A 27,281-nucleotide genomic window follows, 5' to 3' on the forward strand; every position below is an offset into this window, starting at 1 on the left:
ACGACGCTTCATTCAGTCCCAAACATGCTCAATGGGGGACAGATCCGGAGATCTTGCTGGCCAGGGTAGTTGACTTACACCTTCTAGAGCACGTTGGGTGGCACGGGATGCATGCGGACGTGCATTGTCCTGTTGGAACAGCAAGTTCCCTTGCCGGTCTAGGAATGGTAGAACGATGGGTTCGATGACGGTTTGGATGTACCGTGCACTATTCAGTGTCCCCTCGACGATCACCAGAGGTGTACGGCCAGTGTAGGAGATCGCTCCCCACACCATGATGCCGGGTGTTGGCCCTGTGTGCCTCGGTCGTATGCAGTCCTGATTGTGGCGCTCACCTGCACGGCGCCAAACACGCATACGACCATTATTGGCACCAAGGCAGAAGCGACTCTCATCGCTGAAGACGACACGTCTCCATTCGTCCCTCCATTCACGCCTGTCGCGACACCACTGGAGGCGGGCTGCACGATGTTGGGGCGTGAGCGGAAGACGGCCTAACGGTGTGCGGGACCGTAGCCCAGCTTCATGGAGACGGTTGCGAATGGTCCTCGCCGATACCCCAGGAGCGACAGTGTCCCTAATTTGCTGGGAAGTGGCGGTGCGGTCCCCTAGGCACTGCGTAGGATCCTACGGTCTTGGCGTGCATCCGTGCGTCGCTGCGGTCCGGTCCCAGGTCGACGGTCACGTGCACCTTCCGCCGACCACTGGCGACAACATCGATGTACTATGGAGACCTCACGCCCCACGTGTTGAGCAATTCGGTGGTACGTCCACCCGGCCTCCCGCATGCCCACTATACGCCCTCGCTCAAAGTCCGTCAACTGCACATACGGTTCACGTCCACGCTGTCGTGGCATGCTACCAGTGTTAAAGACTGCGATGGAGCTCCGTATGCCACGGCAAACTGGCTGACACTGACGGCGGCGGTGCACAAACGCTGCGCAGCTAGCGCCATTCGACGGCCATCACCGCGGTTCCTGGTGTGTCCGCTGTGCCGTGCGTGTGATCATTGCTTGTACAGCCCTCTCGCAGTGTCCGGTGCAAGTATGGTGAGTTTGACACAGCGGTGTTAATGTGTTCTTTTTTCCATTTCCAGGAGTGTAGTATATTGTGATACGTATTGCTGTATTGTGTTGAAAGACACACTGATCACTAGGTGTATATATTTGTATATTGTAGATATGAGGAGGGTCATTACGGACTGAAACCGGTCATCGTCAAAAGAACCGATATTCTGATCAAAGACTGGAATAAAAGACATTTGACAGTATTGGATCACTGTTCGTATACGGGACTATGTTGCAGCTGGTGAATCTACATTCAGTAGTCTCTATTTGCAATAATATGAGCAAGGCATGTCTGCTTCCTGTAATATAAATGTAATTTCACTATTGCAGGTAAAAACTAAGACGGTGAGTGGTGGACAATGAAACAAGTAGATAATCCTGATAAGCATATAAGGGACCGTCAAATGAAAACCGAAATCCGCCTTTCAAAATAATTACCGCGCGTGTTAAGACATTCGTCCCGCTAGGAGCTGAGACGATCAATTCCAGTTTTATAAAAAGCGGCCGGCCACTGAAGGATCCACAGCCTCACCCACTCTCTCACTTACTTGTCGACTGAAACCGATGTCCACACTTGTCTTTCTTCATGTGGCCAAATCACACAGAGAAAGATTTGTATTGAACAAAAGGATGTTGCAGTGTTTCCCGACCAAATTGCTGAAGGGCAGCCTTCGCCTCATTAGCAATTTGCGACGGTATCATACATCTGACACCACTCGTGGGCGTTTTGATTTTAAGGCGCGTTGCAGTTTCTGCTAAGTGTCTTAGAAGCGTTGCACATTGATTCTTATTCCTCGCTCTGCAGTCGAAGAAGGGGGGTCATGGTGACCTTACCGGAACTTGTCTGAAGAATTATTGATTTATTTGGCTGGAAGGTGTGAGATGTTTCCACTGTTGGCTTTGATGTTTGCTCTCGGGCTGTTGGAATGCTCTTGGAAAGGATCATCCTGTTGCGCGATAACGCCTGCCGTCACACTGCCAATTGGATGAAGGCTACGCGTCAGCGATTTGGATGGGAAACACCTCAACATCCAGAAGTACGATAAATCCATCGAGAGTTTATCGCTTTGTGAATGCGTGCTGTGTTTGAAAATAAACGAAGCCTTGGACATTAGCAGTGTTGTGACACTGGTATGACTGTAGTTGTGCATGTGTCATGTTGGTGTGAACATTGGATTCCAGACTTTATTTGAAGGTCATGTTATTGTTTCACTACCATTCACTTGCCCCTATCGTTTGTTCTATACCAGCCATACACACTGTATTATTTGAATAAATAAACAACCGCAACAAATGCCGTTGGAAGATTTATTGATCTCCGTACCGTGTATCGTCTTTTGACTGCACAAGAGCGATCTGGAAACATATGGGGATAACTCATGTAAACAGACAACGACAATCCAGTCGAGACCCATTCCACTGTACAGACAAAAAAGACTCTGGTTACTTGGTCACTATGTCTGCGGTAAAAATGCACAGTGAATGTAAGAGTGCACGATACCTTCTAGGAATCTCGGGCATCGGGAAACTAAGCACTATTTTAGAAGTCATTCAGGCCGAATAATTTCATCAAGTATGTTTTCTTTTAGCATGGGATGTCATGAGAGATCAATAAATGATTTTACGATGTATTTTAAGTGAAGCAAGGAATCTAAAGTGGCCAATAAAATGTAAGAACTAGCTCAGGGCCAATATTTGAGAATGTTAGAGAAGAGACAGAGAGAGATGAAAAACGGTTGCTGAGAGAACTGATGTGACACTCTCTAGCTCCTGCTGAGAGGTGGCTCAAGTCTTGGGGTATGTGTATAGGTGATGACCATCCACATCATCATTGGTGCTATAGCTTCCACCAATTCTGTTAAGTTGTGTACGTGCAAAAGGCACTGCGTGATGTTTCAATGGCTGTCACGAGTCCTTAATGTCACGTAATGGCCTAATCCACTTGGCAGAGAAGTGTAGTAATGCAATTCAGCAGTGGTTCACTTTGAAAGACGTCCATTAGAAAACCTCTTTCAATAATTTATCTTTACTGCGGCCTGACCCCCCCTGGGAGAGAAGTATAGCAATGCAACTTAGCAATCTTTCACCTTAAATGTCGTCCATTAGAAAATCTCTTTCCAGTAATTTATCTTTACTGCAAGTTATTAGTTGCTGGCGAGGCGCAAAGATACACTACGCGTAGTTTTAGTGTGTCACGAATGTTACAGTTTTTGGCTGCACAACAGAGGTACATCTGTACACTGTGCCTTGGAGGAGAAGCTGACCAATTTGGTGTCACTATGGCAGTTTCAGGAGCATCCCCAAGTAGACGGCTAGACAGAGAATACTTGTGTTTCCTGGATCGTTGGGACCAGATGCATTACGGGGACTCTTTCCCTGGTGTTTCATTTCGATGACTATTTTCTACTTTGCAACCGAGAGACAATTAGGGTGATCGTGGCTTGTATGCACTCACTGGCGTAACATTTCATTCGCAGCGTTTTCAGCTTTATAAATGTAGTCTTTGTGACCAAGGTTAAATGCATTGGTTCAAGCTAGAGCCTTTCACCAGTCATGTGCTTTCAGCAAAATCGTTTTCCAATTGAGCTATCAGAAGTATTTTCAAATTCTTTGCAAGCATTTTGCAGCAAGTATGTTGCAGAGAAGTTCGAGTATTCCTGCTGATCTTGAATGTGTTCAGGCTGATTAGTGTACTTGCTGTTAATTGTGAATAGGTGTTAGACCACACATAGTGACGTCTTACATCCTCTGTTACAAAGGTAACAAATGTACTTGCAGGTCGTATTAGGAGACTGGAATGTGATGATCGTAGTTTTGCATTCATGTAAATACATTTTCTAATCCCTTTTACATTAAATTACTAGTTGCGCTATGGTCTTTCCTGATTCGTCAATCAAATAAGTCAGATCACTTTAACTTTTATTTCATGGTAAAAAGTTGTATAAAAGAGAGAATATTTTGAGCTCATTTTCTCTTCCATAATTCTAGTTGCTTACTCAGCTTAGTTCAAATAAGGAAGCAGGAGGCTTTCAACCAGTCAGTATTCCATTTCACTCAAGTAAAGCAACACGTAGAACGGTCACCTTGAAATAAGTGTTGATGCACAGGGCATATTGTTCCTTTCCATTTAATCGTAGTGTATGGTGAGAAGATACTAATTTTTTAGGAATACATTATTTTTTTAAAATAACCATAGTGAAAATTAGGTAAAAGTTTGGGAGCTGAAGAAATTGTGATACAAATTAGTTGCATTCCTGCAAGTGAAATAACCATCGATTGGTATGGGAGAAGGAGACACTGCCAGAAGAATGGAAATTGGCTATAATATGCTCAACATCAAGATGGAAAGCAAAATGGAATGCGGTAACTACAGAGGAATCTGCTTGTTGAATGTAACGTATGAGGTGCTGTCCATCATTATCCTCAGAAAATTGCAATCATTCATAGAGAACAACGTACAGGAGTGCCAAGCTGGCTTCCGACCAAACCGATCGACGATAGATCACATTTCCACACTAGGGCAACTGTCTGAAAGACACTAGGAATGTGATAAAGATATCTAGAGTCTGTTCATCGATTTTCAACGTGCATATGACAGCATCCACAGGAATAACCCATACAGTGCAATGCGGGACTTCAAAATCCCTGAGAAGCTAGTGAGAATGGTGAAAGCTTGTATGGAAGGGTCAAAGGCTGCAGTACGTTTCTGAGGAGGCACATCAGAAACATTCGAGATTGAGACAGACCTCAGACAAGGGGATGCTCTCTCGTGTGTTCTGTTCAACGTCATCCTAGAGAAAGTAATAAAAGAGTGTAGGCGACAGGAGTGGGCAGGAGCAGAGACGGACGGTAACTTCAATTGTCTCGCATAAGCAGATGACGTAGTAATGTTCAGTGAATCAAAGCACGAGTTGAAAGAAACGTACCAGAAAATGGACAATTACGCACAGACGGTAGGGCTCAAAGTGAATCATGACAAAACAGAGTTGATGCAATTAGGAAGAAGACAAGAGCAGATAGAATTTCTTGAGATAGATGGCCAGAGGTTCAAGAGAGTAGACCAGTTCAAATACTTAGGAGTGTGGTTTACCACAGACAACAACATAATAATGGACACCAAGGAAAGAATAGCAGTGGGAACGAAATGCATGCATACCCTCAATGAGACGCTTGGCTCTCAGTGAACACTAAGACGAAAATCTATAGCACAGTGATATGCCCAGCAGGTTCAGAAACATGGAGCGTGACTAAGCGAGAAAGGGAAAAACTATTATTATTTGAAAGAAGAGTAATGAGGAAGATATGGGGACCAGTTTTAGATAACGGAGAATGGAGGAGGAGGAAAAACGAGGAAATATACCTTCTGATGCGACAACCAACTATCCTACAGAAGATAAAGAGCAGAAGAATACAATGGGTGGGCCATGTAGCCCGTATGCCAGATGGAATCCAGGCGAAGACGCCACTAGAGAGGAAGCCAAACACAAAACGCCCCATTGGACGACCAAGGCAGCGCTGGATAAACGACCTGGCGAAGGACCTAGCAGCTATGGAAATTGAGGACACCTGGTGGAACCGGGCACAAAAGAGGACGGAATGGAGACACTTTGTGGAAGCAGCGAGTGGTCTGCATGGCCAGTGATCGCTGAATATCTATCTATCTCTGTATCTGATAATGCTGCTCTTAGATGCAGTTCTTTAAGTGATAAAGGTATTAGTTTTTAATGTTCCCTAATGTAATAAATGCGTCATCTCATAAATATATTTTGTACAGTGTGATTAACTGAAACAGAAGTACACAAATTAGATTGCTAATGCAGGGCTGACCACAGATACGATTCTCCTCTGCATCTTCGCAGGCTACGCGGGATTAATCGAGCAGTCTGAGGAGCTGCGGCGATGGACTATGCGGCTGGTCCCGGCGGAGGTTCGAGTCCTCCCCCGGGCATGGGTGTGTGTGTTTGTCCTTAGGATGATTTAGCGTGTAAGCTTTGGGACTGATGACCTTGGCAGTTAAATACTACACTCCTGGAAATGGAAAAAAGAACACATTGACACCGGTGTGTCAGACCCACCATACTTGCTCCGGACACTGCGAGAGGGCTGTACAAGCAATGATCACACGCACGGCACAGCGGACACACCAGGAACCGCGGTGTTGGCCGTCGAATGGCGCTAGCTGAGCAGCATTTGTGCACCGCCGCCGTCAGTGTCAGCCAGTTTGCCGTGGCATACGGAGCTCCACCGCACTCTTTAACACTGGTAGAATGCCGCGCCAGCGTGGACGTGAACCGTATGTGCAGTTGACGGACTTTGAGCGAGGGCGTATAGTGGGTATGCGGGAGGCCGGGTGGACGTCCCGCCTAATTGCTCAACACGTGGGGCGTGAGGTCTCCACAGTACATCGATGTTGTCGCCAGTGGTTGGCGGAAGGTGCACGTGCCCGTCGACCTGGGACCGGACCGCAGCGACGCACGGATGCACGCCAAGACCGTAGGATGCTACGCAGTGCCGTAGGGGACCGCACCGCCACTTCCCAGCAAATTAGGGACACTGTTGCTCCTGGGGTATCGGCGAGGACCATTCGCAACCGTCTCCATGAAGCTGGGCTACGGTCCCGCACACCGTTAGGCCGTCTTCCGCTCACGCCCCAACATCGTGCAGCCCGCCTCCAGTGGTGTCGCGACAGGCGTGAATGGAGGGACGAATGGAGACGTGTCGTCTTCAGCGATGAGAGTCGCTTCTGCCTTGGTGCCAATAATGGTCGTATGCGTGTTTGGCGCCGTGCAGGTGAGCGCCACAATCAGGACTGCATACGACCGAGGCACACAGGGCCAACACACGGCATCATGGTGTGAGGAGCGATCTCCTACACTGGCCGTACACCTCTGGTGATCGTCGAGGGGACACTGAATAGTGCACGGTACATCCAAACCGTCATCGAACCCATCGTTCTACCATTCCTAGACCGGCAAGGGAACTTGTTGTTCGAACAGGACAATGCACGTCCGCATGTATCCCGTGCCACCCAACGTGCTCTACAAGGTGTAAGTCAACTACCCTGGCCAGCAAGATCTCCGGATCTGTCCCCCATTGAGCATGTTTGGGACTGGATGAAGCGTCGTCTCACGCGGTCTGCACGTCCAGCACGAACGCTGGTCCAACTGAGGCGCCAGGTGGAAATGGCATGGCAAGCCGTTCCACAGGACTACATCCAGCATCTCTACGATCGTCTCCATGGGAGAATAGCAGCCTGCATTGCTGCGAAAGGTGGATAAACACTGTACTAGTGCCGACATTGTGCATGCTCTGTTGCCTGTGTCTATGTGCCTGTGGTTCTGTCAGTGTGATCATGTGATGTATCTGACCCCAGGAATGTGTCAATAAAGTTTCCCCTTCCTGAAATAATGAATTCACGATATTCTTATTTCAATTTCCAGGACTGTATAAGCTTTCACACACATTTGAACATTTGTTTCTTCGCAGGCAGCAGCGCTGGGCATCAACACGGAGGAGAACCAGGCGCTGGCCAAGGAGCAGATCGGCTACATCCTGGGGGACACGGGTCGCAGCTATCTGGTCGGCTTCGGCGAGAACCCGCCGCTCAGGGCGCACCACCGCGCCGCGTGAGTTGTCGGCCAGCTACAGTGGTGTGCAAGTAGGAAGGGGGGTAATGCAGGGGGTGCGCTCAGTGTTTGCCGCCTTACTGCTACCACATTACCAGCACTTTCAGTTTCCCGATGCAAATGTAAAGACGCAGAGCCAGTGATCTACTTACGAGGGTCACTCCAAAAGAAATGTACACTATTTTCTTTTTAATCCACCTTAAATCAACATGTTTTGAAAGTTTTACAGTGTGTAGATACATCCCTTAGGTACAATGTTTTCATTTCTCCACACAATTTCCCTCCATCTCAACTACCTTACGCCATCTTGGAACCAGCGCCTGTATACCCGCACAGTAAAATTCTGGATCAACCGGTTGGAGCCACTGTTTGGCCGTGTGCACGAGGAAGTCATCATCTCCAAACCTTGTTCCACGAAGAGAGTCTTTCTGTTTCCCAAAGAGATGATAGTCATACGGAGCCAGGTCAGGACTGTATGGCGGGTGTTTCAGTGTTGTCCATCAGAGTTTTGTGATCACTTCCATGGTTTTTTGACTGACATGTGGCCGTGCATTGTCGTGCAACAGCAAAATATCCTGCTTTCTCCGATGTGGTCAAACACGACTCAGTAGAGCTGGAAGTTTCTCCAGTGTCGTCACATATGCATCGGTATTTACGGTGGTTCCACTTGGCATGATGTCCACAAGCAAGAGTCCTTCGGAATCGAAAAACACCGTAGCCGTAACTTTTCCAGCAGACGGTGTGGTTTTGAATTTTTTTGTTGGGTGAATTTGCATGATGCCACTCCATTGGTTGCCTCTGGTGAAAAATGATGGAGCCATGTTTCATCACCTGCCACAATTCTTCCAAGAAATTCATCTCCACCATTCTCGTACTGTTGCAAAAGTTCGCTGAATACTGTTTTTCTTGTTTCTTTGTGAGCCACTGTCAACATCTTGGGGACCCACCTGGCACAAACGTTTTTTAACGCCAACACTTTCAGTATTCTGCAAACACTTCCTTCCCCTATCCCAACGTAGCGTGACAATTCGTTCACTGTGATGCGTCTGTCAGCAGTCACCAATTCGTTAACTCTCTGCACATTGTCTGGAGTGTGTGCTGTACGAGGCCTGCCGCTGCGAGGACAATCTTCAATAGTGCCCTGCCCGCTCTCATCACGTAAGCTGCTTGCCCACCGGCTAACTGTACTGCGATCGACAGCAGCATTTCCATACACCTTTTTGAACCTCTTGTGGATGTTTCCCACTGTCTCGTTTTCACAGCACAGGATTTCTATGACAGCACGTTGCTTCTCACGAGCGTCAAGTGTAGCAGCGATCTTGAAGACATTCTGTGACTGGGCCACTCACGCGAACACTGAAAAGTCCCCTTAGAGTAACGCAATCTGACTTCCAAAAATCCCTACAAAAGAATAGCCCTGGCTAACATTAATCTATACGTTTCACAAATCACTTACCTCACAAAAATATTCGTTACTCGAACTACTGCAATACAGCGAGCGCCACTACTGACAGCTAAATAAAAGATTCAAACTACTGAAGGCACTACCTACTGATAGGTATAGTTAGCAAATGAAAGATTTTGATAGAGAATAAACAATGTATTTACCTTAATAGTGTTCAAAAGTCATAATACACTCCTGGAAATTGAAATAAGAACACCGTGAATTCATTGTCCCAGGAAGGGGAAACTTTATTGACACATTCCTGGGTGGCACGGGATACATGCGGACGTGCATTGTAATGTTGGAACAGCAAGTTCCCTTGCCGGTCTAGGAATGGTAGAACGATGGGTTCGATGACGGTTTGGATGTACCGTGCACTACTCAGTGTCCCCTCGACGATCACCAGAGGTGTACGGCCAGTGTAGGAGATCGCTCCCCACACCATGATGCCGGGTGTTGGCTCTGTGTGCCTGGGTCGTATGCAGTCCTGATTGTGGCGCTCACCTGCACGGCGCCAAACACGCATACGACCATCATTGGCACCAAGGCAGAAGCGACTCTCATCGCTGAAGACGACACGTCTCCATTCGTCCCTCCATTCACGCCTGTCGTGACAACACTGGAGGCGGGCTGCACGATGTTGGGGCGTGAGCGGAAGACGACCGTAGCCCAGCTTCATGGAGACGGTTGCGAATGGTCCTCGCCGATACTCCAGGAGCAACAGTGTCCCTAATTTGCTGGGAAGTGGCGGGGCGGTCCCCTACGGCACTGCGTAGGATCCTACGGTCTTGGCGTGCATCCGTGCGTCGCTGCGGTCCGGTCCCAGGTCGACGGGCATGTGCAGCTTCGGCCGACCACTGGCGACAACATCGATGTACTGTGGAGACCTCACGCCCCACTTGTTGAGCAATTCGGCGGTACGTCCACCCGGCCTCCCGCATGCCCACTGTACGCCCTCTCTCAAAGTCCGTCAACTGCACATACGGTTCACGTCCACGCTGTCGCGGCATGCTACCAGTGCTAAAGACTGCGATGGAGCTCCGTATGCCACGGCAAACTGGCTGACACTGACGGCGGCGGTGCACAAATGCTGCGCAGCTAGCGCCATTCGACGGCCAACACCGCGGTTCCTGGTGTGTCCGCTGTGCCGTGCGTGTGATCAATGCTTGTACAGCCCTCTCGCAGTGTCCGGAGCAAGTATGGTGGGTCTGACACACCGGTGTCAATGTGTTCTTTTTTCCATTTCCAGGAGTGTATATATAGCAGTTCATGCCATCCATTCTTACAAATGTACTGTTTATGATGGACACACATCCAGATCATCCGCTCTCAAAAATCCGCCATCTCACTTCCCCACATCCACCACTGCTGGCGGCTCACCTCCAACTGCGCAACGCTACGCGCTGTTAACATCCAACTGCCCAATACTACAATAGCCAACAACAATGCAAACCAGCCACATACTGCACACAACACAGCCAGTGATTTTCATACAGAGCGCTACGTGGCCTTACGTGGCGCTACGTGGCGTTACCAATGTAAAAACCTAAACAGCCTACTTACAACAGGTTGAACTAGGTTTGAAAACCAGCGGGAAGGGTGTATCTACACACTGTAAAACTTTCACACATGCAGAATGAAAACTGTATTTTTACAAAAATAGTGTGCTTTTCTTTTGGAGTGACCGTCGTATGTTCGCATGGTAATATACAAGGCATCTCGATGCATGAATGGGTAATGTTTCTCACCCTCGTTTTCCTGCCCCTTTCTGTGGAACTGAGTTACAAAAAAGTGGTGAAAATGTCTAGCACTGCTTTAAAAATTTGGGGTTTCGTGTTGTTGTGCACATAGTTCCGCTTACACAACTTTCCCACTAGAGCGCGCTCCCCTAAGCACAACAGAGCAGGCGCAGCGCTCGTCCGTCTCCGCACTTCGAGATGGCGCTCCCATAGAGACGAACAAACTCTGCTTCCTCTGCCCATCCGCGTATTAATATGTAACGCAGCCAATGAGATTGCTGCTAACGTAGAACCTTTTCTCCTCGTGTATCACACTCGCACAGTGATACCTGAATGTGCGAGGTATTATAACGAGTGTACAGACCTCCGATTAGTGAGTCTACATTTGTCTGTACCAATCTATAGTCAATTTTCTGTCTGCTCCCAATAAGATTACCATATTCCTGTACATAGCCATGAAAATAAATGTATAGACACTTTTGGCGAGTATCAGAGATATAAGTGAGAATAAGATTAATGTACCAATACCAAAGGAACTTCAGATCGTCAATTGTAAATAGCATCCATAACCAAGTTAAGTAATTTTTATGCGTGTTACTATTTTTAATAAATGAGTGTGAAACTTAATCAAGATCTGTTTAAACTTAGTTACCGCCAATCTGCTACTCTAAGCATGCAAGTGGCATTTCTATCGTCTGACCTAACGGCAGAAGGTAAACACGCCACAGTAAGACCACGAGACATACTGCTGACACTCGCCTACTTCGTTAGAGCGACAAGTCAAATAATCTGATGGTGTGTGTACTGAAGGTATTACGGTACGAACACCACACGTGTCTTAAATGTACATCTCTGACGAAGTCTCCTCAACCGCGCTCTGCGCCCTAGTTACAGTTTCCTGCTGTTCTGTATCGACAGGTCTTGCCCCGAAGCGCCCGCGACTTGTGACTGGACGCAGTTCAGCACTCTGGAACCCAACCCTCAAGTGCTCTACGGCGGTCTGGTTGGTGGACCAGACGCCTACGACGCCTACTACGACAACCGCACCGACTACCAGCACAACGAGGTCGCGCTCGACTTCAACGCCGGATTCCAGGGGGTCGTGGCGGCCCTCGTACAGCTCGGACTCTGAACCGTTCCCTCTCACAGGTGTCCCACAATAAACTAAAACGCTAAGTGCATGACTGTGTTTGTTACTTCTGTTAGTATTAACCAATCCGTCGTACCTCCTGAGAATTCCAATTCCAGCATCGAGAAATTAGCAATGCGGCTCAGACAACGAGGAACTCCGTCGTGCATGAAGTTCCTTTGCGCTGATAAAGGAGCAGTTTGCAACGGTTCAGGTAAAGTATTCGAACTGCTCCTTTCGCCGCGTTATCACACCTCCAGTGGCCTCAAACTGACCCACACATTTTTAGCGCTTTGCGGCGCGTGAGAAATTACGCGACGTGCAGCTCCGCCAGATTTACTGGGAAACATGTGTTGCCGGATCTAGATCAATGATCGGAAACGCCACACCGCTAAATCAGTCTAAATAAGGGTGACCGGCTCTGATATCACACCAAAGGTACTGTTAAAATTGTCACTACTATACTGTTAACAAATGTCCTGTAGAAATCGAACGCTATTCAGAGACGCTTCTAGTTCTGAGTACTATTTTGGAAAAGGTACACTGAAAACGTACGCTAGTCCACCTCCAGCCGGTTTAAGCAACACATATCGACAATTAATTACAGAAAAGCAGAAGACACAGAAAAAGACACACAACATATTTCCACTGAAAAAAACGGAATTTATTTCTTCAAATTAGATTCCAATACGTCTACCTGGAACTAATTTCCGTCCCTCTTTCTTCTAGTGCCTTCCTCCAATCATTCAGCTTTTCCTCAAGTCTACATCGACAGACTTGAGGAAAAGCTGGAGGATTGGAGGAAGGCACTACAAGAAAGAGGGATGAAAATTAGCAGGACAAAGTCAAAATTTTTAGCACTGAAGGATGTGCAGATGGGGTCCCGCAAAGGATGGTGAGCTGAAATCGGTCTGCAAATTTAATACCTGGGTTCGTACATACAGAGGGACGGAGGACTGGAGGAAAATAAACGGAGTGTTGTGTGAAAGAAGGTGAGCATTGGGTTGAAAGAGAAAGTGTACAATTCGGTGGTAAGGCCTGCTATGATATATGGGGCAGAGACATGGTCAATCACAGTAGCCCAGGAAAGGAAGACGGAAGTGACGGAAATGAGGATGCTGAGGTGGATGTGTGGGGTAACAAGGAAGGACAGGATTAGAAGTGAATTTGTTCGAGGAGCTGTGAAAGTGGGGCCCATGGGGAAAAAGATGCAAGAGAGCAGACGAAGGCGGTACGGACACTTAAAGAGAAAAGGGGAACTTTATATCGGAAACAGAGTTGAAGATATAAATATTGAAGGAGAGAGAAGGAGAGGAAGACCGAAGATGAGGTGGAAGGATAAGATATCCGGGGACCTAACAGAGAAAGGATGGAAAAAGGAAGAGGCAATGGATAGAGTACTATGGAGGAGAAGGATCCAAAAAAGCAACGCCAGCCCTACGTGACGTGGAACAAGGCGACGATAAAGAAAGAAAGAAAGAAAGAAAGAAGGAAAGAAAGAAAACCTGGAACTGTAAACATCACCCCTAGCTGACTGATGGATCTACGCCATGTCGTGCTGGCCCTTCCCACAGATCATGTGCACACTAACTAGACCGACAATTGCGGAGAAAGGTAACTGACCGGAAGTCCATGCCCACACACGGGAAATGCACTTGTGAACTCTTTCAGAGCACTCTGTACTGGCTCAACATCTTTACTGATTACTGGGGATCCTTCATTCCCAAATCGACACACTCTAAACTCTTAAATACAGCCTTCACCCAACAGGACTCACCACCTGCTTCCAAAAAATGGGAGAACTTACAGCCGAATCACGATTACACAGCTCTCCAAGTATCTCCACAAAGTTTTTATACGTCCAGGGCTTTCAGGAGCAGAATCCAGACTATTGAAACAACACTGAGTAGCAAAGTGGTTCTTCCTGTCAACACATTTCAAAAGTTTATTTCCAAAAGCAATTGGAAAACATCTGGAATAAGGGGAAAAGAGCCATTTCGTCACCATACGGTGGCCCCAACTATAACACATTTACAAAAAAAAAAATATTTTTTATGGCAAAGGCTGTAGAGTTTTATTTGGCAGTGGGACAGGGTTGTAGCTTGTTCCTGGTCTTATTCAATCTGTATATAGAGCAAACAGTAAAGGAAACAAAAGAAAAATTTGGAGTAGGTATTAAACTCCAGTGTGGCCGAGAGGTTCTAGGCGCTTCAGTCTGGAACCGCGTGACCGCTACGGTAGCAGGTTCGAATCCTGCCTCGGGCATGGACGTGTGTGGTGTCCTTAGGTTAGTTAGGTTTAAGTAGTTCTAAGTTCTAGGGGACTGATGACCTAAGATGTAAAGTCCCATAGTGCTCAGAGCCATTTGAACCATTTTTGAAGAAATAAAAACTTTGAGGTTCGCCGATGACATTGTAATTCTGTCAGAGACAGCAAAGGACCTGGAAGAGCAGCTGAACGGAATGGACAGTGGCTCAAATGGCTCTGAGCACTATGCGACGTAACATCTGTGGTCATCAGTCGCCTAGAACTTAGAACTAATTAAACCTAACTAACCTAAGGACATCACACACATCCATGCCCGAGGCAGGATTCGAACCTACGACCGTAGCAGTCGTGCGGTTCCGGACTGAGCGCCTAGAACCGCGAGACCACCGCGGCCGGCTGGAATGGACAGTGTCTTGAAAGGAGGATATAAGATGAACACCAACAAAAGCAAAACGAGGATAATGTAATGTAGTCGAATTAAGTCGGGTGATGCTGAGGGAATTATATTAGGAAATGAGACACTTAAAGTAGTAAAGGCGTTTTGCTATTTGCGGAGCAAAATAACTGATGATGGCCGAAGTAGAGAGGATATAAAATGTAGACTAGCAGTAGCAAGGAAAGCGTTTCTGAAGAAGAGAAATTTGTTAACATCGAGTCTAGATGTAAGTGTCAGGAAGTCGTTTCTGAATGTATTTGTATGGAGTGTAGCCATGTATGGAAGTGAAACATGGACGATAAACATTTTGGACAATAAGAGAATATAATCTTTCGAAATGTGGCGCTGCAGGAGAATGCTGAAGATTAGATGGGTAGATCACATATCTAATGAGGAAGTATTGAATAGGAGTGGGGAAAAGAGAAGTTTGTGGCACAACTTGACTAGAAGAAGGGGTCGGTTGGTAGGACATGTTCTGAGTCATCTGTTGATCACAAATTTAGCATTGGGGGGCAGCGTGCAGGGTAAAAATCGTAGAGGGAGAGCAAGATATGAACACTAAGCCGATTCAGAAGGATGTAGGTTGCAGTAATTACTGGGCGATGAAGCAGCTTGCACAGGATAGAGTAGTATGGAGAGCTGTCTCAAAGCAGTCTCAGGACTGAAGACCACAACAGCAACAACAATCGGTTTCCGTACTGGAAATAATCTTTACAGGTACAAGACAAGAATAACAAAGTACGTAATTTCATACAAACTTATAACATGAAAGCAGATAAAAAGATTTGAAGTAACGTTATACTCGTAGTTATATAATGTACATCAACTGCTCAGAAATACATCTCTAACAAATACGGGAACATAAACTATAAAATGTGACTAATTATCACCATTTTTCTGTCGGAGAGTTAGTACTGTAGTAGATTTACATTATCGAAACTTGGTAGCATGCACACACTTAATCTTGACAGGAAAATGTAGTCCATCTATGTGTGGTATACAGGGCACAGTACAGTTCAAAGGTAAAATTGCAATACTGAAAGAAGCAGACATTACGTGTACATCGAAGAATATCAGACTAAAGGTACGTGTTTCAGATATGTCTCTTCTATTATTGTTTGACCACACATGGAATAAACATTGAAGTTAAGATGGCGTCTGGTAGTAATGGTAAGAAGAGTACAGTACCCAAAAATGTGTTGCAATTGCATACTAAAAAAAACTAACCCCTCAAGGCATGTGTTTTTCTTTCACTAACTGAAGGAATCTATAGTACTCAAGTTCTCCATATGTACTGGGTGTGTACTATGTTACACAGCATCGTGCACTAAAAATATTTTTTCATTTCTGAAGAATATTTATTAACAGAAACCTCATTAAATTAAAATAAAAACGTTGTGTGGAAGATTATACTACATGAGGATACTTAACTGTCATAAAAATAGTATACCGTTATCTTCTAGTGTGCTGGAGTACATGGTGATAGTAGCAAATTGTACGTGTAATCTAAATAGCAGCAGAAGTATTAGCGATTGTCATATTTTTCAACGAAATCTACGTAGGTTATACATAACAATAACTGATAAACATAAAAATTATTTCAGTTTCGAAATTTTACATTCAACCATTTTTCCGCCCGAAACAGCCCTTTTCTCTTTTTCTACTATCTCATCATTGTCATTCGGTGCCTTGGTAATTCAAGAAGTTACTTACTTACCCATGTCAGTAATTTATCTACATTAACCATATGGTATTTACACCTGCCTACAAACTCAGATCTCAGACAACCTGCGACAATACTACTAGATGAGGCATTATTTCACAAGAAAAGGAAAGATAGCTGAGTGAAGGGCTGTCTCGTGCAATACAAATAATGGTGGTGCATCCTGAAATTATTAATCTAAACTGCGATACTCATTAGATGCATATAAGACAGAAATTTCCAATTATTTGCTAATCAAATAGTTAGTGGCAATTTACTGAAACATTATTGTCATAATTAGTCAAATTTTGCACTTAACGTTCCCTTATTTGGCAGAGGCATATTTTAGACCATTTGACTTATGTTACGTTTCTGTTTGTACCGTCATGTCGTAAGACTGTAGGAATTCACGTACTTGTGTTGTGTTGTCTTGTATCGTGCAGTACCTCCTGTGAAGATGACTGCCAATACTGAAAGTGATGGAGAATTAAAAAAAAAATAAAAAAAAATTTACAGTTGTTAGCAGAAGAAATGATTTTTTCCAAGTGTCTATAGGCTGTAGATAATTTGAAGAAAGCGACATTTACAATAATTATGGAAAAATTGTTTTATAGCTCTCTTGTTAGACAGAACCTCTTCTACAGGTGTCGGGAACCAGGTTTGGCTTTCATAGTGACTGCGGGAGGGGATCACACGTGTCAAGTTCTTTAAGAAAGCAATCAAGTTCTCAAACAATGTTAAAACACTATACGATATAATTCTGACATTTCTATTCCAAAGTAAAATTTGCGCAACGGAATAATGACCGCATTCAAGTAATAATAACCTGGTACAAAAATCAAATATTATGAGCTGTAGTCACTACTAGAGCGTAGAAATTTACATGGAAATGGAAATAATCGTAAGGTATTGTGGGCCGGGAGTCCCCCCATTCGGGGAAGTTCGGCCGCCGAGGGCAAGTGCTTATTGCATTCGACGCCACATTGGGCGACCTGCGCGTCGGAGATGAGGATTAAATGGTGATGATGACAACACAACACCCAGTCCCTGAGCGGAGAAAATCTACTGCCCCAGCCGGGAATCGAATCCGGGACCCTTGGCATGGCAGCCCGCATCGCTGACAACTCAGCTAACTCGATATTTACAATTATTGCTGTATAGTGACATAGGTTTGATTCATTTTCTCAGCGAAAGATTAAATATGGAATGCAAGCAAACTAATGTGTCGACTGGTTGCCGATGTGAGTATCACTGTTACGTAGTCGTACAAATAGGATAAAAATAGTATAAAACCACCCCATTCAAAATATTGCACAGTAAGACACGTAACAACAAACTTTGTAAAACACTAGGAACCAAAACGCTGATTTATTCACAACGCAGCAACGTCACGCCAAATTATATGTAGCAGTGAATCCAAAAAGGTCAGAAAGAATGAACAAATACTGGGCGCAAAGAAATTCCGAAGAAAGTGAAACGAAAGAAGAAGATACACCACCAAAAAGATACTATAAAATTTTACTGTTCCACTACTACTTTCGTCAATTTACTTCATTATCTCGCAGAACTAGACATAATAGTAATAAAGTATTTTTTCTGAAGAATGGAGATGTTAGGTCTGTAATCACATTATAATTAGGTACTATGTTGAAAACGTAAAATGATCTCCAATATGCGCTTGGTTATCAAAACAGTTCCGAAGCAAGTGGGCCTATAAACATGTTCTAAAAGTTTAATTTCTGTTTTTGTACATTGTACATAAAAGTTACCAAAGTAAGTCAATATTGACCACATAAACTGCAGCACCACTCGTCACATAGATTAGGTAGTGTCTATCTGTCTGAAAGACAGTATGATAATTCCGATGTATATTACACTTGTGTTTATAGGCTCACTTACGTCAACACCGCTAACTACATGTTTAACGTATTTTGCAAACAATGGGCATGGTATATACTATTTTAAGCTGTAAAATAAGTAAATGTTTGGGACACGAGATACTTGAGACAGGGGAAATATCCTCGAAACTTCAGGAAGGTCGTTGTTGTTGTTGTTGTCTTCAGTCCTGAGACTGGTTTGATGCAGCTCTCCATGCTACTCTATCCTGTGCAAGCTGCTTCATCTCCCAGTACCTACTGCAACCTACATCCTTCTGAATCTGCTTAGTGTACTCATCTCTCGGTCTCCCTCTACGATTTTTACCCTCCACGCTGCCCTCCAATGCTAAATTTGTGATCCCTTGATGCCTCAAAACATGTCCTACCAACCGATCCCTTCTTCTAGTCAAGTTGTGCCACAAACTTCTCTTCTCCCCAATCCTATTCAATACCTCCTCATTAGTTACGTGATCTATCCACCTTATCTTCAGTATTCTTCTGTAGCACCACATTTCGAAAGCTTCTATTCTCTTCTTGTCCAAACTAGTTATCGTCCATGTTTCACTTCCATACATGGCTACACTCCAAACAAATACTTTCAGAAACGACTTCCTGATACATAAATCTATATTCGATGTTAACAAATTTCTCTTCTTCAGAAACGCTTTCCTTGCCATTGCCAGTCTACATTTTATATCCTCTCTACTTCGACCATCATCAGTTATTTTACTTCCTAAATAGCAAAACTCCTTTACTACTTTAAGTGTCTCATTTCCTAATCTAATTCCCTCAGCATCACCCGATTTAATTTGACTACATTCCATTACCCTCGTTTTGCTTTTGTTAATGTTCATCTTATATCCTCCTTTCAAGACACTGTCCATTCCGTTCAACTGCTCTTCCAAGTCCTTTGCCGTCTCTGACAGAATTACAATGTCATCGGCGAACCTCAAAGTTTTTACTTCGTCTCCATGAATTTTAATACCTACTCCAAATTTTTCTTTTGTTTCCTTTACTGCTTGCTCAATATACAGATTGAATAACATCGGGGAGAGGCTACAACCCTGTCTCACTCCTTTCCCAACCACTGCTTCCCTTTCATGCCCCTCGACTCTTATTACTGCCATCTGGTTTCTGTACAAATTATAAATAGCCTTTCGCTCCCTGTATTTTACCCCTGCCACCTTTAGAATTTGAAAAAGAGTATTCCAGTCAACATTGTCAAAAGCTTTCTCTAAGTCTACAAATGCTAGAAACGTAGATTTGCCTTTTCTTAATCTTTCTTCTAAGATAAGTCGTAAGGTCAGTATTGCCTCACGTGTTCCAACATTTCGACGGAATCCAAACTGATCCTCCCCGAGGTCTGCAGCTACCAGTTTTTCCATTCGTCTGTAAAGAATTCGCGTTAGTATTTTGCAGCCGTGGCTTATTAAACTGATAGTTCGGTAATTTTCACATCTGTCAGCACCTGCTTTCTTTGGGATTGGAATTATTATATTCTTCTTGAAGTCTGAGGGTATTTCGCCTGTCTCATACATCTTGCTCACCAGCTGGTAGAGTTTTGTCATGACTGGCTCTCCCAAGGCCATCATTAGTTCTAATGGAATGTTGTCTACTCCGGGGGCCTTGTTTCGACTCAGGTCTTTCAGTGCTCTGTCAAACTCTTCACGCAGTATCGTATCTCCCATTTCATCTTCATCTACATCCTCCAGTTCAAAATCCAAAAAATACAGGTGCTGACGGGTGTGAATACTACCCCACTTTCACCTCAATGTCATGACTCCAAAACACTGACACCAATTATTTACAGGAGAAGGGAAACCCTGATAGAAACCGACTTCGATAAAATTCAGCTTGAGTTCCAGAGGAATGTAGGAACCCGCGAGGCAATACTAACACTACGACTTATTTTAGAGGATAGGATAAAGTAAGGCAAATCTACGTTTTCAGCATTGGTAGACTTAGAGAAAGCTTATAACACTATCAAGTGGATTACATTCTTAGCATTGCTAAAGACAGCAAGGGTAAAATGCAGAGAGGAAAAGGTTATATACATATTGCACAGAGACCAGACTTCTGTTATGAGAGACGATGGGTATGAAAGGCAAGGAGTGAATGGGGAAGGTGTGACACATGGTTGCATCCTATCCTCGATGATATTCATTTGTATGTTGCCCAGACAGCAAGGAAACGGATGAAAGATTGGGAAATGGAATTAAAGTTCAGGGAGAAGAAATAAAAACAATGGTATTAGCCGATGTCACTGTGTTGCTGTTAGAGACAGCAAAGGATCGGAAGAGTAGGCAAACTGAATTGACACTGTCCTGAAAGGAGGATCTAAGATGAATAGCAACAAATTCAAAATAAGGGAAATGGATTGTAGTCGAATTAAATTAGATGATGCTGGGGGTGTTAGATAAGGAAATAAGGTACTAAAAGTAGTAGATGAGTTTTACTATTTGGGCTGATGAGGACTGATATAGAGAGGATAAAAAATTTCCTCTCGAAATCACAAAAATGGTTCAAATGGCTCTGAGTACTATGCAACTTAACTTCTGAGGTCATCAGTCGCCTAGAACTTAGAACTAATTAAACCTAACTAACCTAAGGACATCACACACATCCATGCCCGAGGCAGGATTCGAATCTGCGACCGTAGCGGTCGCTCGGCTCCTGACTGTAGCGCCTAGAACCGCACGGCCACTTCGGCCGGTTCGAAATCACAAGAAGGGCGTTTGAGAAGAAGAGATATTTGTAGACATGGAATATAAATGTAAGCGCTATTAAGTCTATTCTGAAAGTGTTTGTCTAGAGCTAGCGTTTCATGGAAGTGAAACATGGACGATAAGCAATTCGGAGAAGAGAAAAATAGCTTTTAAAAACAGTTCTATAGAAGAATGTTGGAGAGTAGATGACAGGTGGCATAAATAATGAAGAACCTAACAGAATTGAGGAGGAAATAAATTTTCGGCATAACCTGACTGAAAGAAGCGATGGACTGATAGGACACGTTTTGGGACATTACATCAACAGCTCAGCACTGGATAAAAGTGTATACCTCTGTGTGTGTGACGGGGAGGGGGATATAAATTGTATAGGGAGATCAAGAAATGAATACAGTCAACAGATTCAAATGGATGTGGATTGAAGCTGAAGTTTGGAGATGAAGAGACTAGCACAGGATAGAGCACTGTGGGGAGTTGCAGCAAAATCAGTCGCCGGAGTGAAGTCTACAACAAGAAGTTGTAGAAACGCCCCAGAACAACATTTGAGAAACCGTATGGAAGTAGGAATTAAAATCCACGGAGAAGAAATAAAAACTTTGAGGTTCGTCGATGATAATGGAATTCTGTCAGACACAGCAAAGGACCTGGAAGAGCAGTTGAACGGAATGGACAGTGTCTTTAAAGGAGGATATAAGATGAACATCAACAAAAGCAAAAACAGGATAATGAAATGTAGTCGCATTAAATCAGGTGATGCTGACGGAGTTAGATTAGGAAATAAGACACTTAAAGTGGTAGATGCGTTTTGCTATTTAGGGAGCAAAATAACTGATGACGGCCGAAGTAGAGAGAATATAAAATGTAGACTGGCAATGGCAAGGAAAGCGTGTCCAAAGAAGAGAAGTTCGTTAACATCGAGTATTGATTTATGTGTCAGGAAGTCGTTTCTAAAAGTATTTGTATGGAGTGTTACCATGTATGGAAGTGAAACGTGGACGATAAATTGTTTAGACAAGAAGAGAATAGAAGCATTCGAAATGTGGTACCACAGAAGAATGCTGAAGATCAGTAGGGTAGATCACATAACTAATGAGGAGGCATTGAATAGAACTGGGGAGACGAGACATTTGTGGTACACCGTGAGTAGAAGAATGGATCGGTTGGTAGGGCATGTTATGAGGCATCAAGGGCTCACCAATTTAATATTGAAGGAAAGCGTGGGGGGTTAAAATCGTAGAGAAAGACCAAGAGATGAATACTCTAAGCAGATTCAGAAGGATACGGGTTGAAGTAGGTACTGGGAGAGGATGCAGCTTGCACAGGATAGAGTAGCGTGGAGAGCTGCATCAAACCAGTCTGTGGACTGAAGACCACAACAACAAAAATGAGATTGGCGCAAATTGAGACATAGTAGGAACAATCAGATAGCACCAGATACTGAAATTATGACGGTGAATTATACTGTGACGTGAAAGTGGGTGTGGCACACACAGTTGGGCGCCGCCCCCCGAGTAGACGGGCGCCGGCAAGCGCGCGTCAGCTGTAGAGCACGCTACTGTCCTAGGTAGTAAGTGACGTCACGCGAAGTTTGTTGGAAATAGCGAGGACGAATCGTATAGATGCAGCCTCAGTGCTGAAATTACGCTGCTGCTTTCATTTATTTTGTACGACGATTACTAATGACGTATAGGTCGCTGGAAGACGAGTAATTATCTTAAAACCTGGTCATAATTTTTTATTACAATGCCTCAGCATTTCAGACGGTGCGCAAACAAATGATTCCACGGATAGCATGAACAGCAATCTGCAACTGTTTGCTGACGGCGCTGCAATCTAAGAGCAAGTGCCGTCATTCAGTGAATTTGGGAGGATACAGGATGACTTAGACAAAATTTCTATATTGTGTGATGAAGGGTACTTGCTGAAAAGCCGAAAAAGTAAGTCAATACGAATGAGGAGGAAAACAATCGTTGGGATACAGTGTTAGTGTTATGCTGCTTGTCACATTCACATAGACTAAATGTGTAGGCGTAACGCTGCATAGCGGTAGGAAATAGAACGAGCACGTTAGGTCAGTAGTGGGGAACGCGAATGGTTGACTCTGTTCACTAGGAGAATTCGAGGTAAATGTAGCTTATCTGTAAAGGATACTGTGAACAGAAACTAGCGCCACCCATTCTTGTGCATTGCTCGAATGTTTGGGATCCGCACCAAGTCACATTAAAGTCAGACATCGAGGCAATTCATAGCATTTCATTTGTTACCGGTAAGTTCGGAGAGCACACAAAGATTAAGGACGTACTTCGTGATCTAAAATGTGAATCCCTGGAGGGAAGACGACGTTCTTTTCTTGAAACCAACATCGTTCATTTCGTGTATTGAACGCGAAGACAAATAAAACTATGGCTAGTATTAATAGTGGCAATGAGAGTTGTTTTACGATTTCTACGTTATAAATAAACGAATATATGAAGTGATCAAGATGGTTTTATAGGAAAAAAATTATTTTAATATGTCCACCAGAAGAGGAGAAGTATAATGTGCACTTATCAATCAATCTATTACGAATTAACGACGATATACCAGTCCTCACATACCAGCATATTTCTTCTTGGTATATTTCTTCACTTGACACCTCTAAAAATGTCAAGGTTCGACTATTAAACCTGCTGAAGTTATTAGTCTTTCACATATTCACCCTTCACTGCTATAATTTCCCTCAAAGTTGGATGAGTAGAGGGAAACCTTGGTTCGAGAAATCTGCATTTTAGCTCTTGAGCAAATACTCTGCTTATGAAGTAATTTCGTCGTGTTTCTGCAAATGTCTGACATGCAATGGTTTCTGAAACCAAAGAAAGAGGGAGAAGTCATTAGGTGTCTTATCAGGACAACGAGCAGCATGAGGCAAAACCTGGTAGCCCATAGAAGTAGCGTCTGTTACTGGGTCCTGTGAAGTTTCAGTTGGGTCACAATCAAGGAACAAAAATGTCACTTTGGACAGGTTCTCAGGGCCCTTCCTCTTGACAGCGTCCTATTATGTCGTCAGGAGACTTTATTAATACACTCATGTGTCGGTTTGGCCGTTACGAGCATTGGTTGTTAGCTCCCAACGATGACATTCCACAAAACGTTCGTCATGATTTTGTCCAAAAAGTGAGTCTTCCTGTACAAACAGCATATCGATAAGGTTCCTTTCAGAGTTTGGTGATACAATAGTCCCATACTTAGCAATCCTATAACCGCTCGTTCGACGAAAGATCCACACTAAAAGAAGTTGCACAGGTTGTAAGCATATTGTGACATCGCTGGCTTACTTGTGGAGTATCTCTTCGGGCAGCCGCGTCTGCAGAGAGTCGAGCGCAGGACACCAAACTATTATGTTGTGTTGTGTGTAGCTCTGCATGTGGGAGGCGTTGTTAGTATGGAAGTTGAAGTGCTGCTACAAGTGCATTTACAGTAAAAAAATAAGTAAATGATTCAGAGGAAAGTGCGTCAAGAAGTATTTAAAAATCCGCAGTGCTGCTGATAACGTATTTGTGGATCCTCTTGTTGCGTGTCGCACAGCATCAATCATCCGCGCAGTGTTCGGTTTCCCAGACTGAACTGATGTGAATCAGTAAGAATTAGTAACCATAAAAGAGTGCACTTAAGTGCCAGTGTCTTGTAGCGAGCGTGAGGACGTGCGTTCGATCATCGCGTTCCGCATCATCAACAATCAGTCGCGCCGCGGCGGTTACGCTCACGATCGTACAAATGAGAGCTGAGAACTGAAAAAAATAACTTTACGAACAGTGTTATATCATTACTGGTGTGAAGGAGGACTATTACCAGATATCTGCTCGTTCGATCATTCGGCATCCGCATCTTCAACAATCACCCGCGTCGTGTCGGTTACGCGTACGCTCGTGTGAGTGATATCGTGGACAGATAATCATGAATATTGGGATAAACATTTACTACTTAGAATGCAAACAATGCAACCTGCGTTTTTCTTTCATCGTCTCGGAATATAGTTCATACCAAACGTAACAGAGTGTTGTTTTTTGATGTTTAGTCGCTGCCCTAACTCAACTCGCTTGCATATTTCTATAGATAATTCCAGGCAAGCCAGCAGCAGTGTGGAGAAGAACAGTACGGCCGCCGTTGATTTACCAGGTACGTGGTGTGGACAGGGCACACGATCAAGAAGTGGACAAAACAGTTTAAGGATCCCCCAACCCCATTCGTACTACAGGGCGTCTTACAAGGTCACTCAAATATTCAAGAAAGAAAATAGGAGTAATTCCGTGTACTACAAACACATATCACTAACGTCGATTTGCTTTAGGATTTTGGAATGTACGTTGTGTTCGAATGTTGTGGATTACCTCGAAAGTAACAGTCTATTGACAAACAATCTGCACGAATTCAGATAATAATGTTCTTGTGATATACAACTAGCTCTTTATTCTCACGAAATAGTGAGTGCTATCAACGGAGGATCTCAGATTGATTCCATATTTCTAGATTTTGTGAAGGCTTCTGTTGTCGTTCCTCACAGGAGACTTCCTAATCAAATTGCGTGACTGTAGATCAGAGCATCAGCTCTGCTGCTGAATCCGTGATTTACTCTCGTAGTAATAGAAGGAAAATCACTGAGTAAAACGGAAGTGATATCCGGTGTTCTTCAAGGAAGTATCATAGGTCCTCTGCCAATCAACATAAACGATTTAGGTGATAATATGAGCAGTTCTCTTAGATTGGTTTGGCCGAGCGGTTCTAGGCGCTTCAGTCTGGAACCGCGCGACCGCTACGGTCGCAGGTTCGAATCCTGCCTCGGGCATGGATGTGTGTGATGTCCTTAGGTTAGTTAGGTTTAAGTAGTTCTAAGTTCTAGGGGACTGATGACATCAGATGTTAAGTCCCATAGTGCACAGAGACATTTTTTTCTTAGGTTGTTTGTAGATGATGATGTCAGTTGTCGTCTAGTAAAGTCATCAGAAGATGAAAACCAGCTGCAAAATGGTGTGGAAAGTGGCAATTGTCCCTCAGCGGGAAAAGCGTGAGGTCAACCACATGAATACAAAAAAAAAAGAATTCTTTAAATATCGATTACACGATAAATCACACAAATTTATGGGCCATCAATTCGATTAAAAACCTAGAAATTATAATTATGAATGAATGATCTGGAACTATCACAAGAACGATTTGGAACAATTGCATAGATAATGTTGTGGGGAAGGCAAATCAAAGACTATGTTTTATCGGCAGAACACAAAAAGATGCAACAGATCTCCTAAGGAGGACGCCTAATCTGTGCTTGTTCGTCCTCTGCTAGAGTATTGCTGATCTGTATGGGATCCGTACCACATAGCATTTAAGTAGGACATCGAGAAAGAACAGAGGAGGGCAGCTCGTTTCGCATTATAAAGAAATAGGGGAGAGAGTGTCACGGTCACGATACCGGTTTTATGCTGGGTATCATTAAAAAGATGGCGTTTTTCGTTGCGGGGGAATCTTCTCACGAAATTTCGATCACCAACTTTCTCCTCCGCATAGAAAATTGTTTTGTTGATGCCGACCTAGACGAAGACTAACGGTCGTCACAATAAAATAAGAGAAATCAGAAATCGCACGAAGAGATGTACGTATTCGTTTCCTCCGAGCGCTGTTCGATAGTGGAATAATAAAGAGTTATTGTGAAGGTCGTTAGATGAACCCTCTTGCAACGGAGTATCCATGTACATGTAGATGAAGATGAGCAGAACTAAAAATAATAATGTGTTCATTAATGTTAACACTAAAGATGTGTACATATCCCTTAAACTTAGTCGTTATGCATTTATATAAGAGGATCATTGACGTGACCTGACGAACATATAAATAACTGACTGTGTTGCGACCTCCATGTGAACCTCTCACTATCATTATGTAACCCCGTTGCCCACCATATACTCACACAATTTCCACTTATAGGAAAATTTATACTCTATGAAGAAAATACTCAAAATATGCTCGTACAGGGGTGCCATTTCAGGCAACAATCCCCACAGGCACGGAACTACCGCAGTAGCGCAAAGTGTGATGATGGAGATAGCTGAGTGAATAGGAACGAATTTCCGAAAAATGTTCCGTGGTTTCGTGTCACAGGGCCAATGAGAATATAATTAAAAGATCTGATTGTCGAGGTTGGTAGTGAACCAGTCTAACGGATAATTTATAAATTTCGAAGTTGGCGACACTGTCACTTGATGTTTTGTTCATTGTATGGTAGAACTTTATTTG

The 27,281-nt window shown here is 44.1% G+C and overlaps 1 protein-coding gene across 1 annotated transcript in view; it reads left to right on the forward strand.

The window, feature by feature from the left end:
* LOC126278365 (endoglucanase A-like) overlaps positions 1–12,057 on the forward strand; it is a 49,106-nt gene extending 37,049 nt beyond the window's left edge. The window contains exons 7-8 of the mRNA XM_049978433.1: positions 7,554–7,693; positions 11,795–12,057. Of these exons, the coding sequence (XP_049834390.1) occupies positions 7,554–7,693; positions 11,795–12,008 (354 nt within the window). The 3' untranslated portion in view covers positions 12,009–12,057. The remainder of the gene's footprint in view (positions 1–7,553; positions 7,694–11,794) is intronic.
* The last annotated feature ends 15,224 nt before the right edge of the window (positions 12,058–27,281 follow it).

Source organism: Schistocerca gregaria, chromosome 6, assembly GCF_023897955.1.
Source record: "Schistocerca gregaria isolate iqSchGreg1 chromosome 6, iqSchGreg1.2, whole genome shotgun sequence".
Lineage (NCBI taxonomy): Eukaryota > Metazoa > Arthropoda > Insecta > Orthoptera > Acrididae > Schistocerca > Schistocerca gregaria.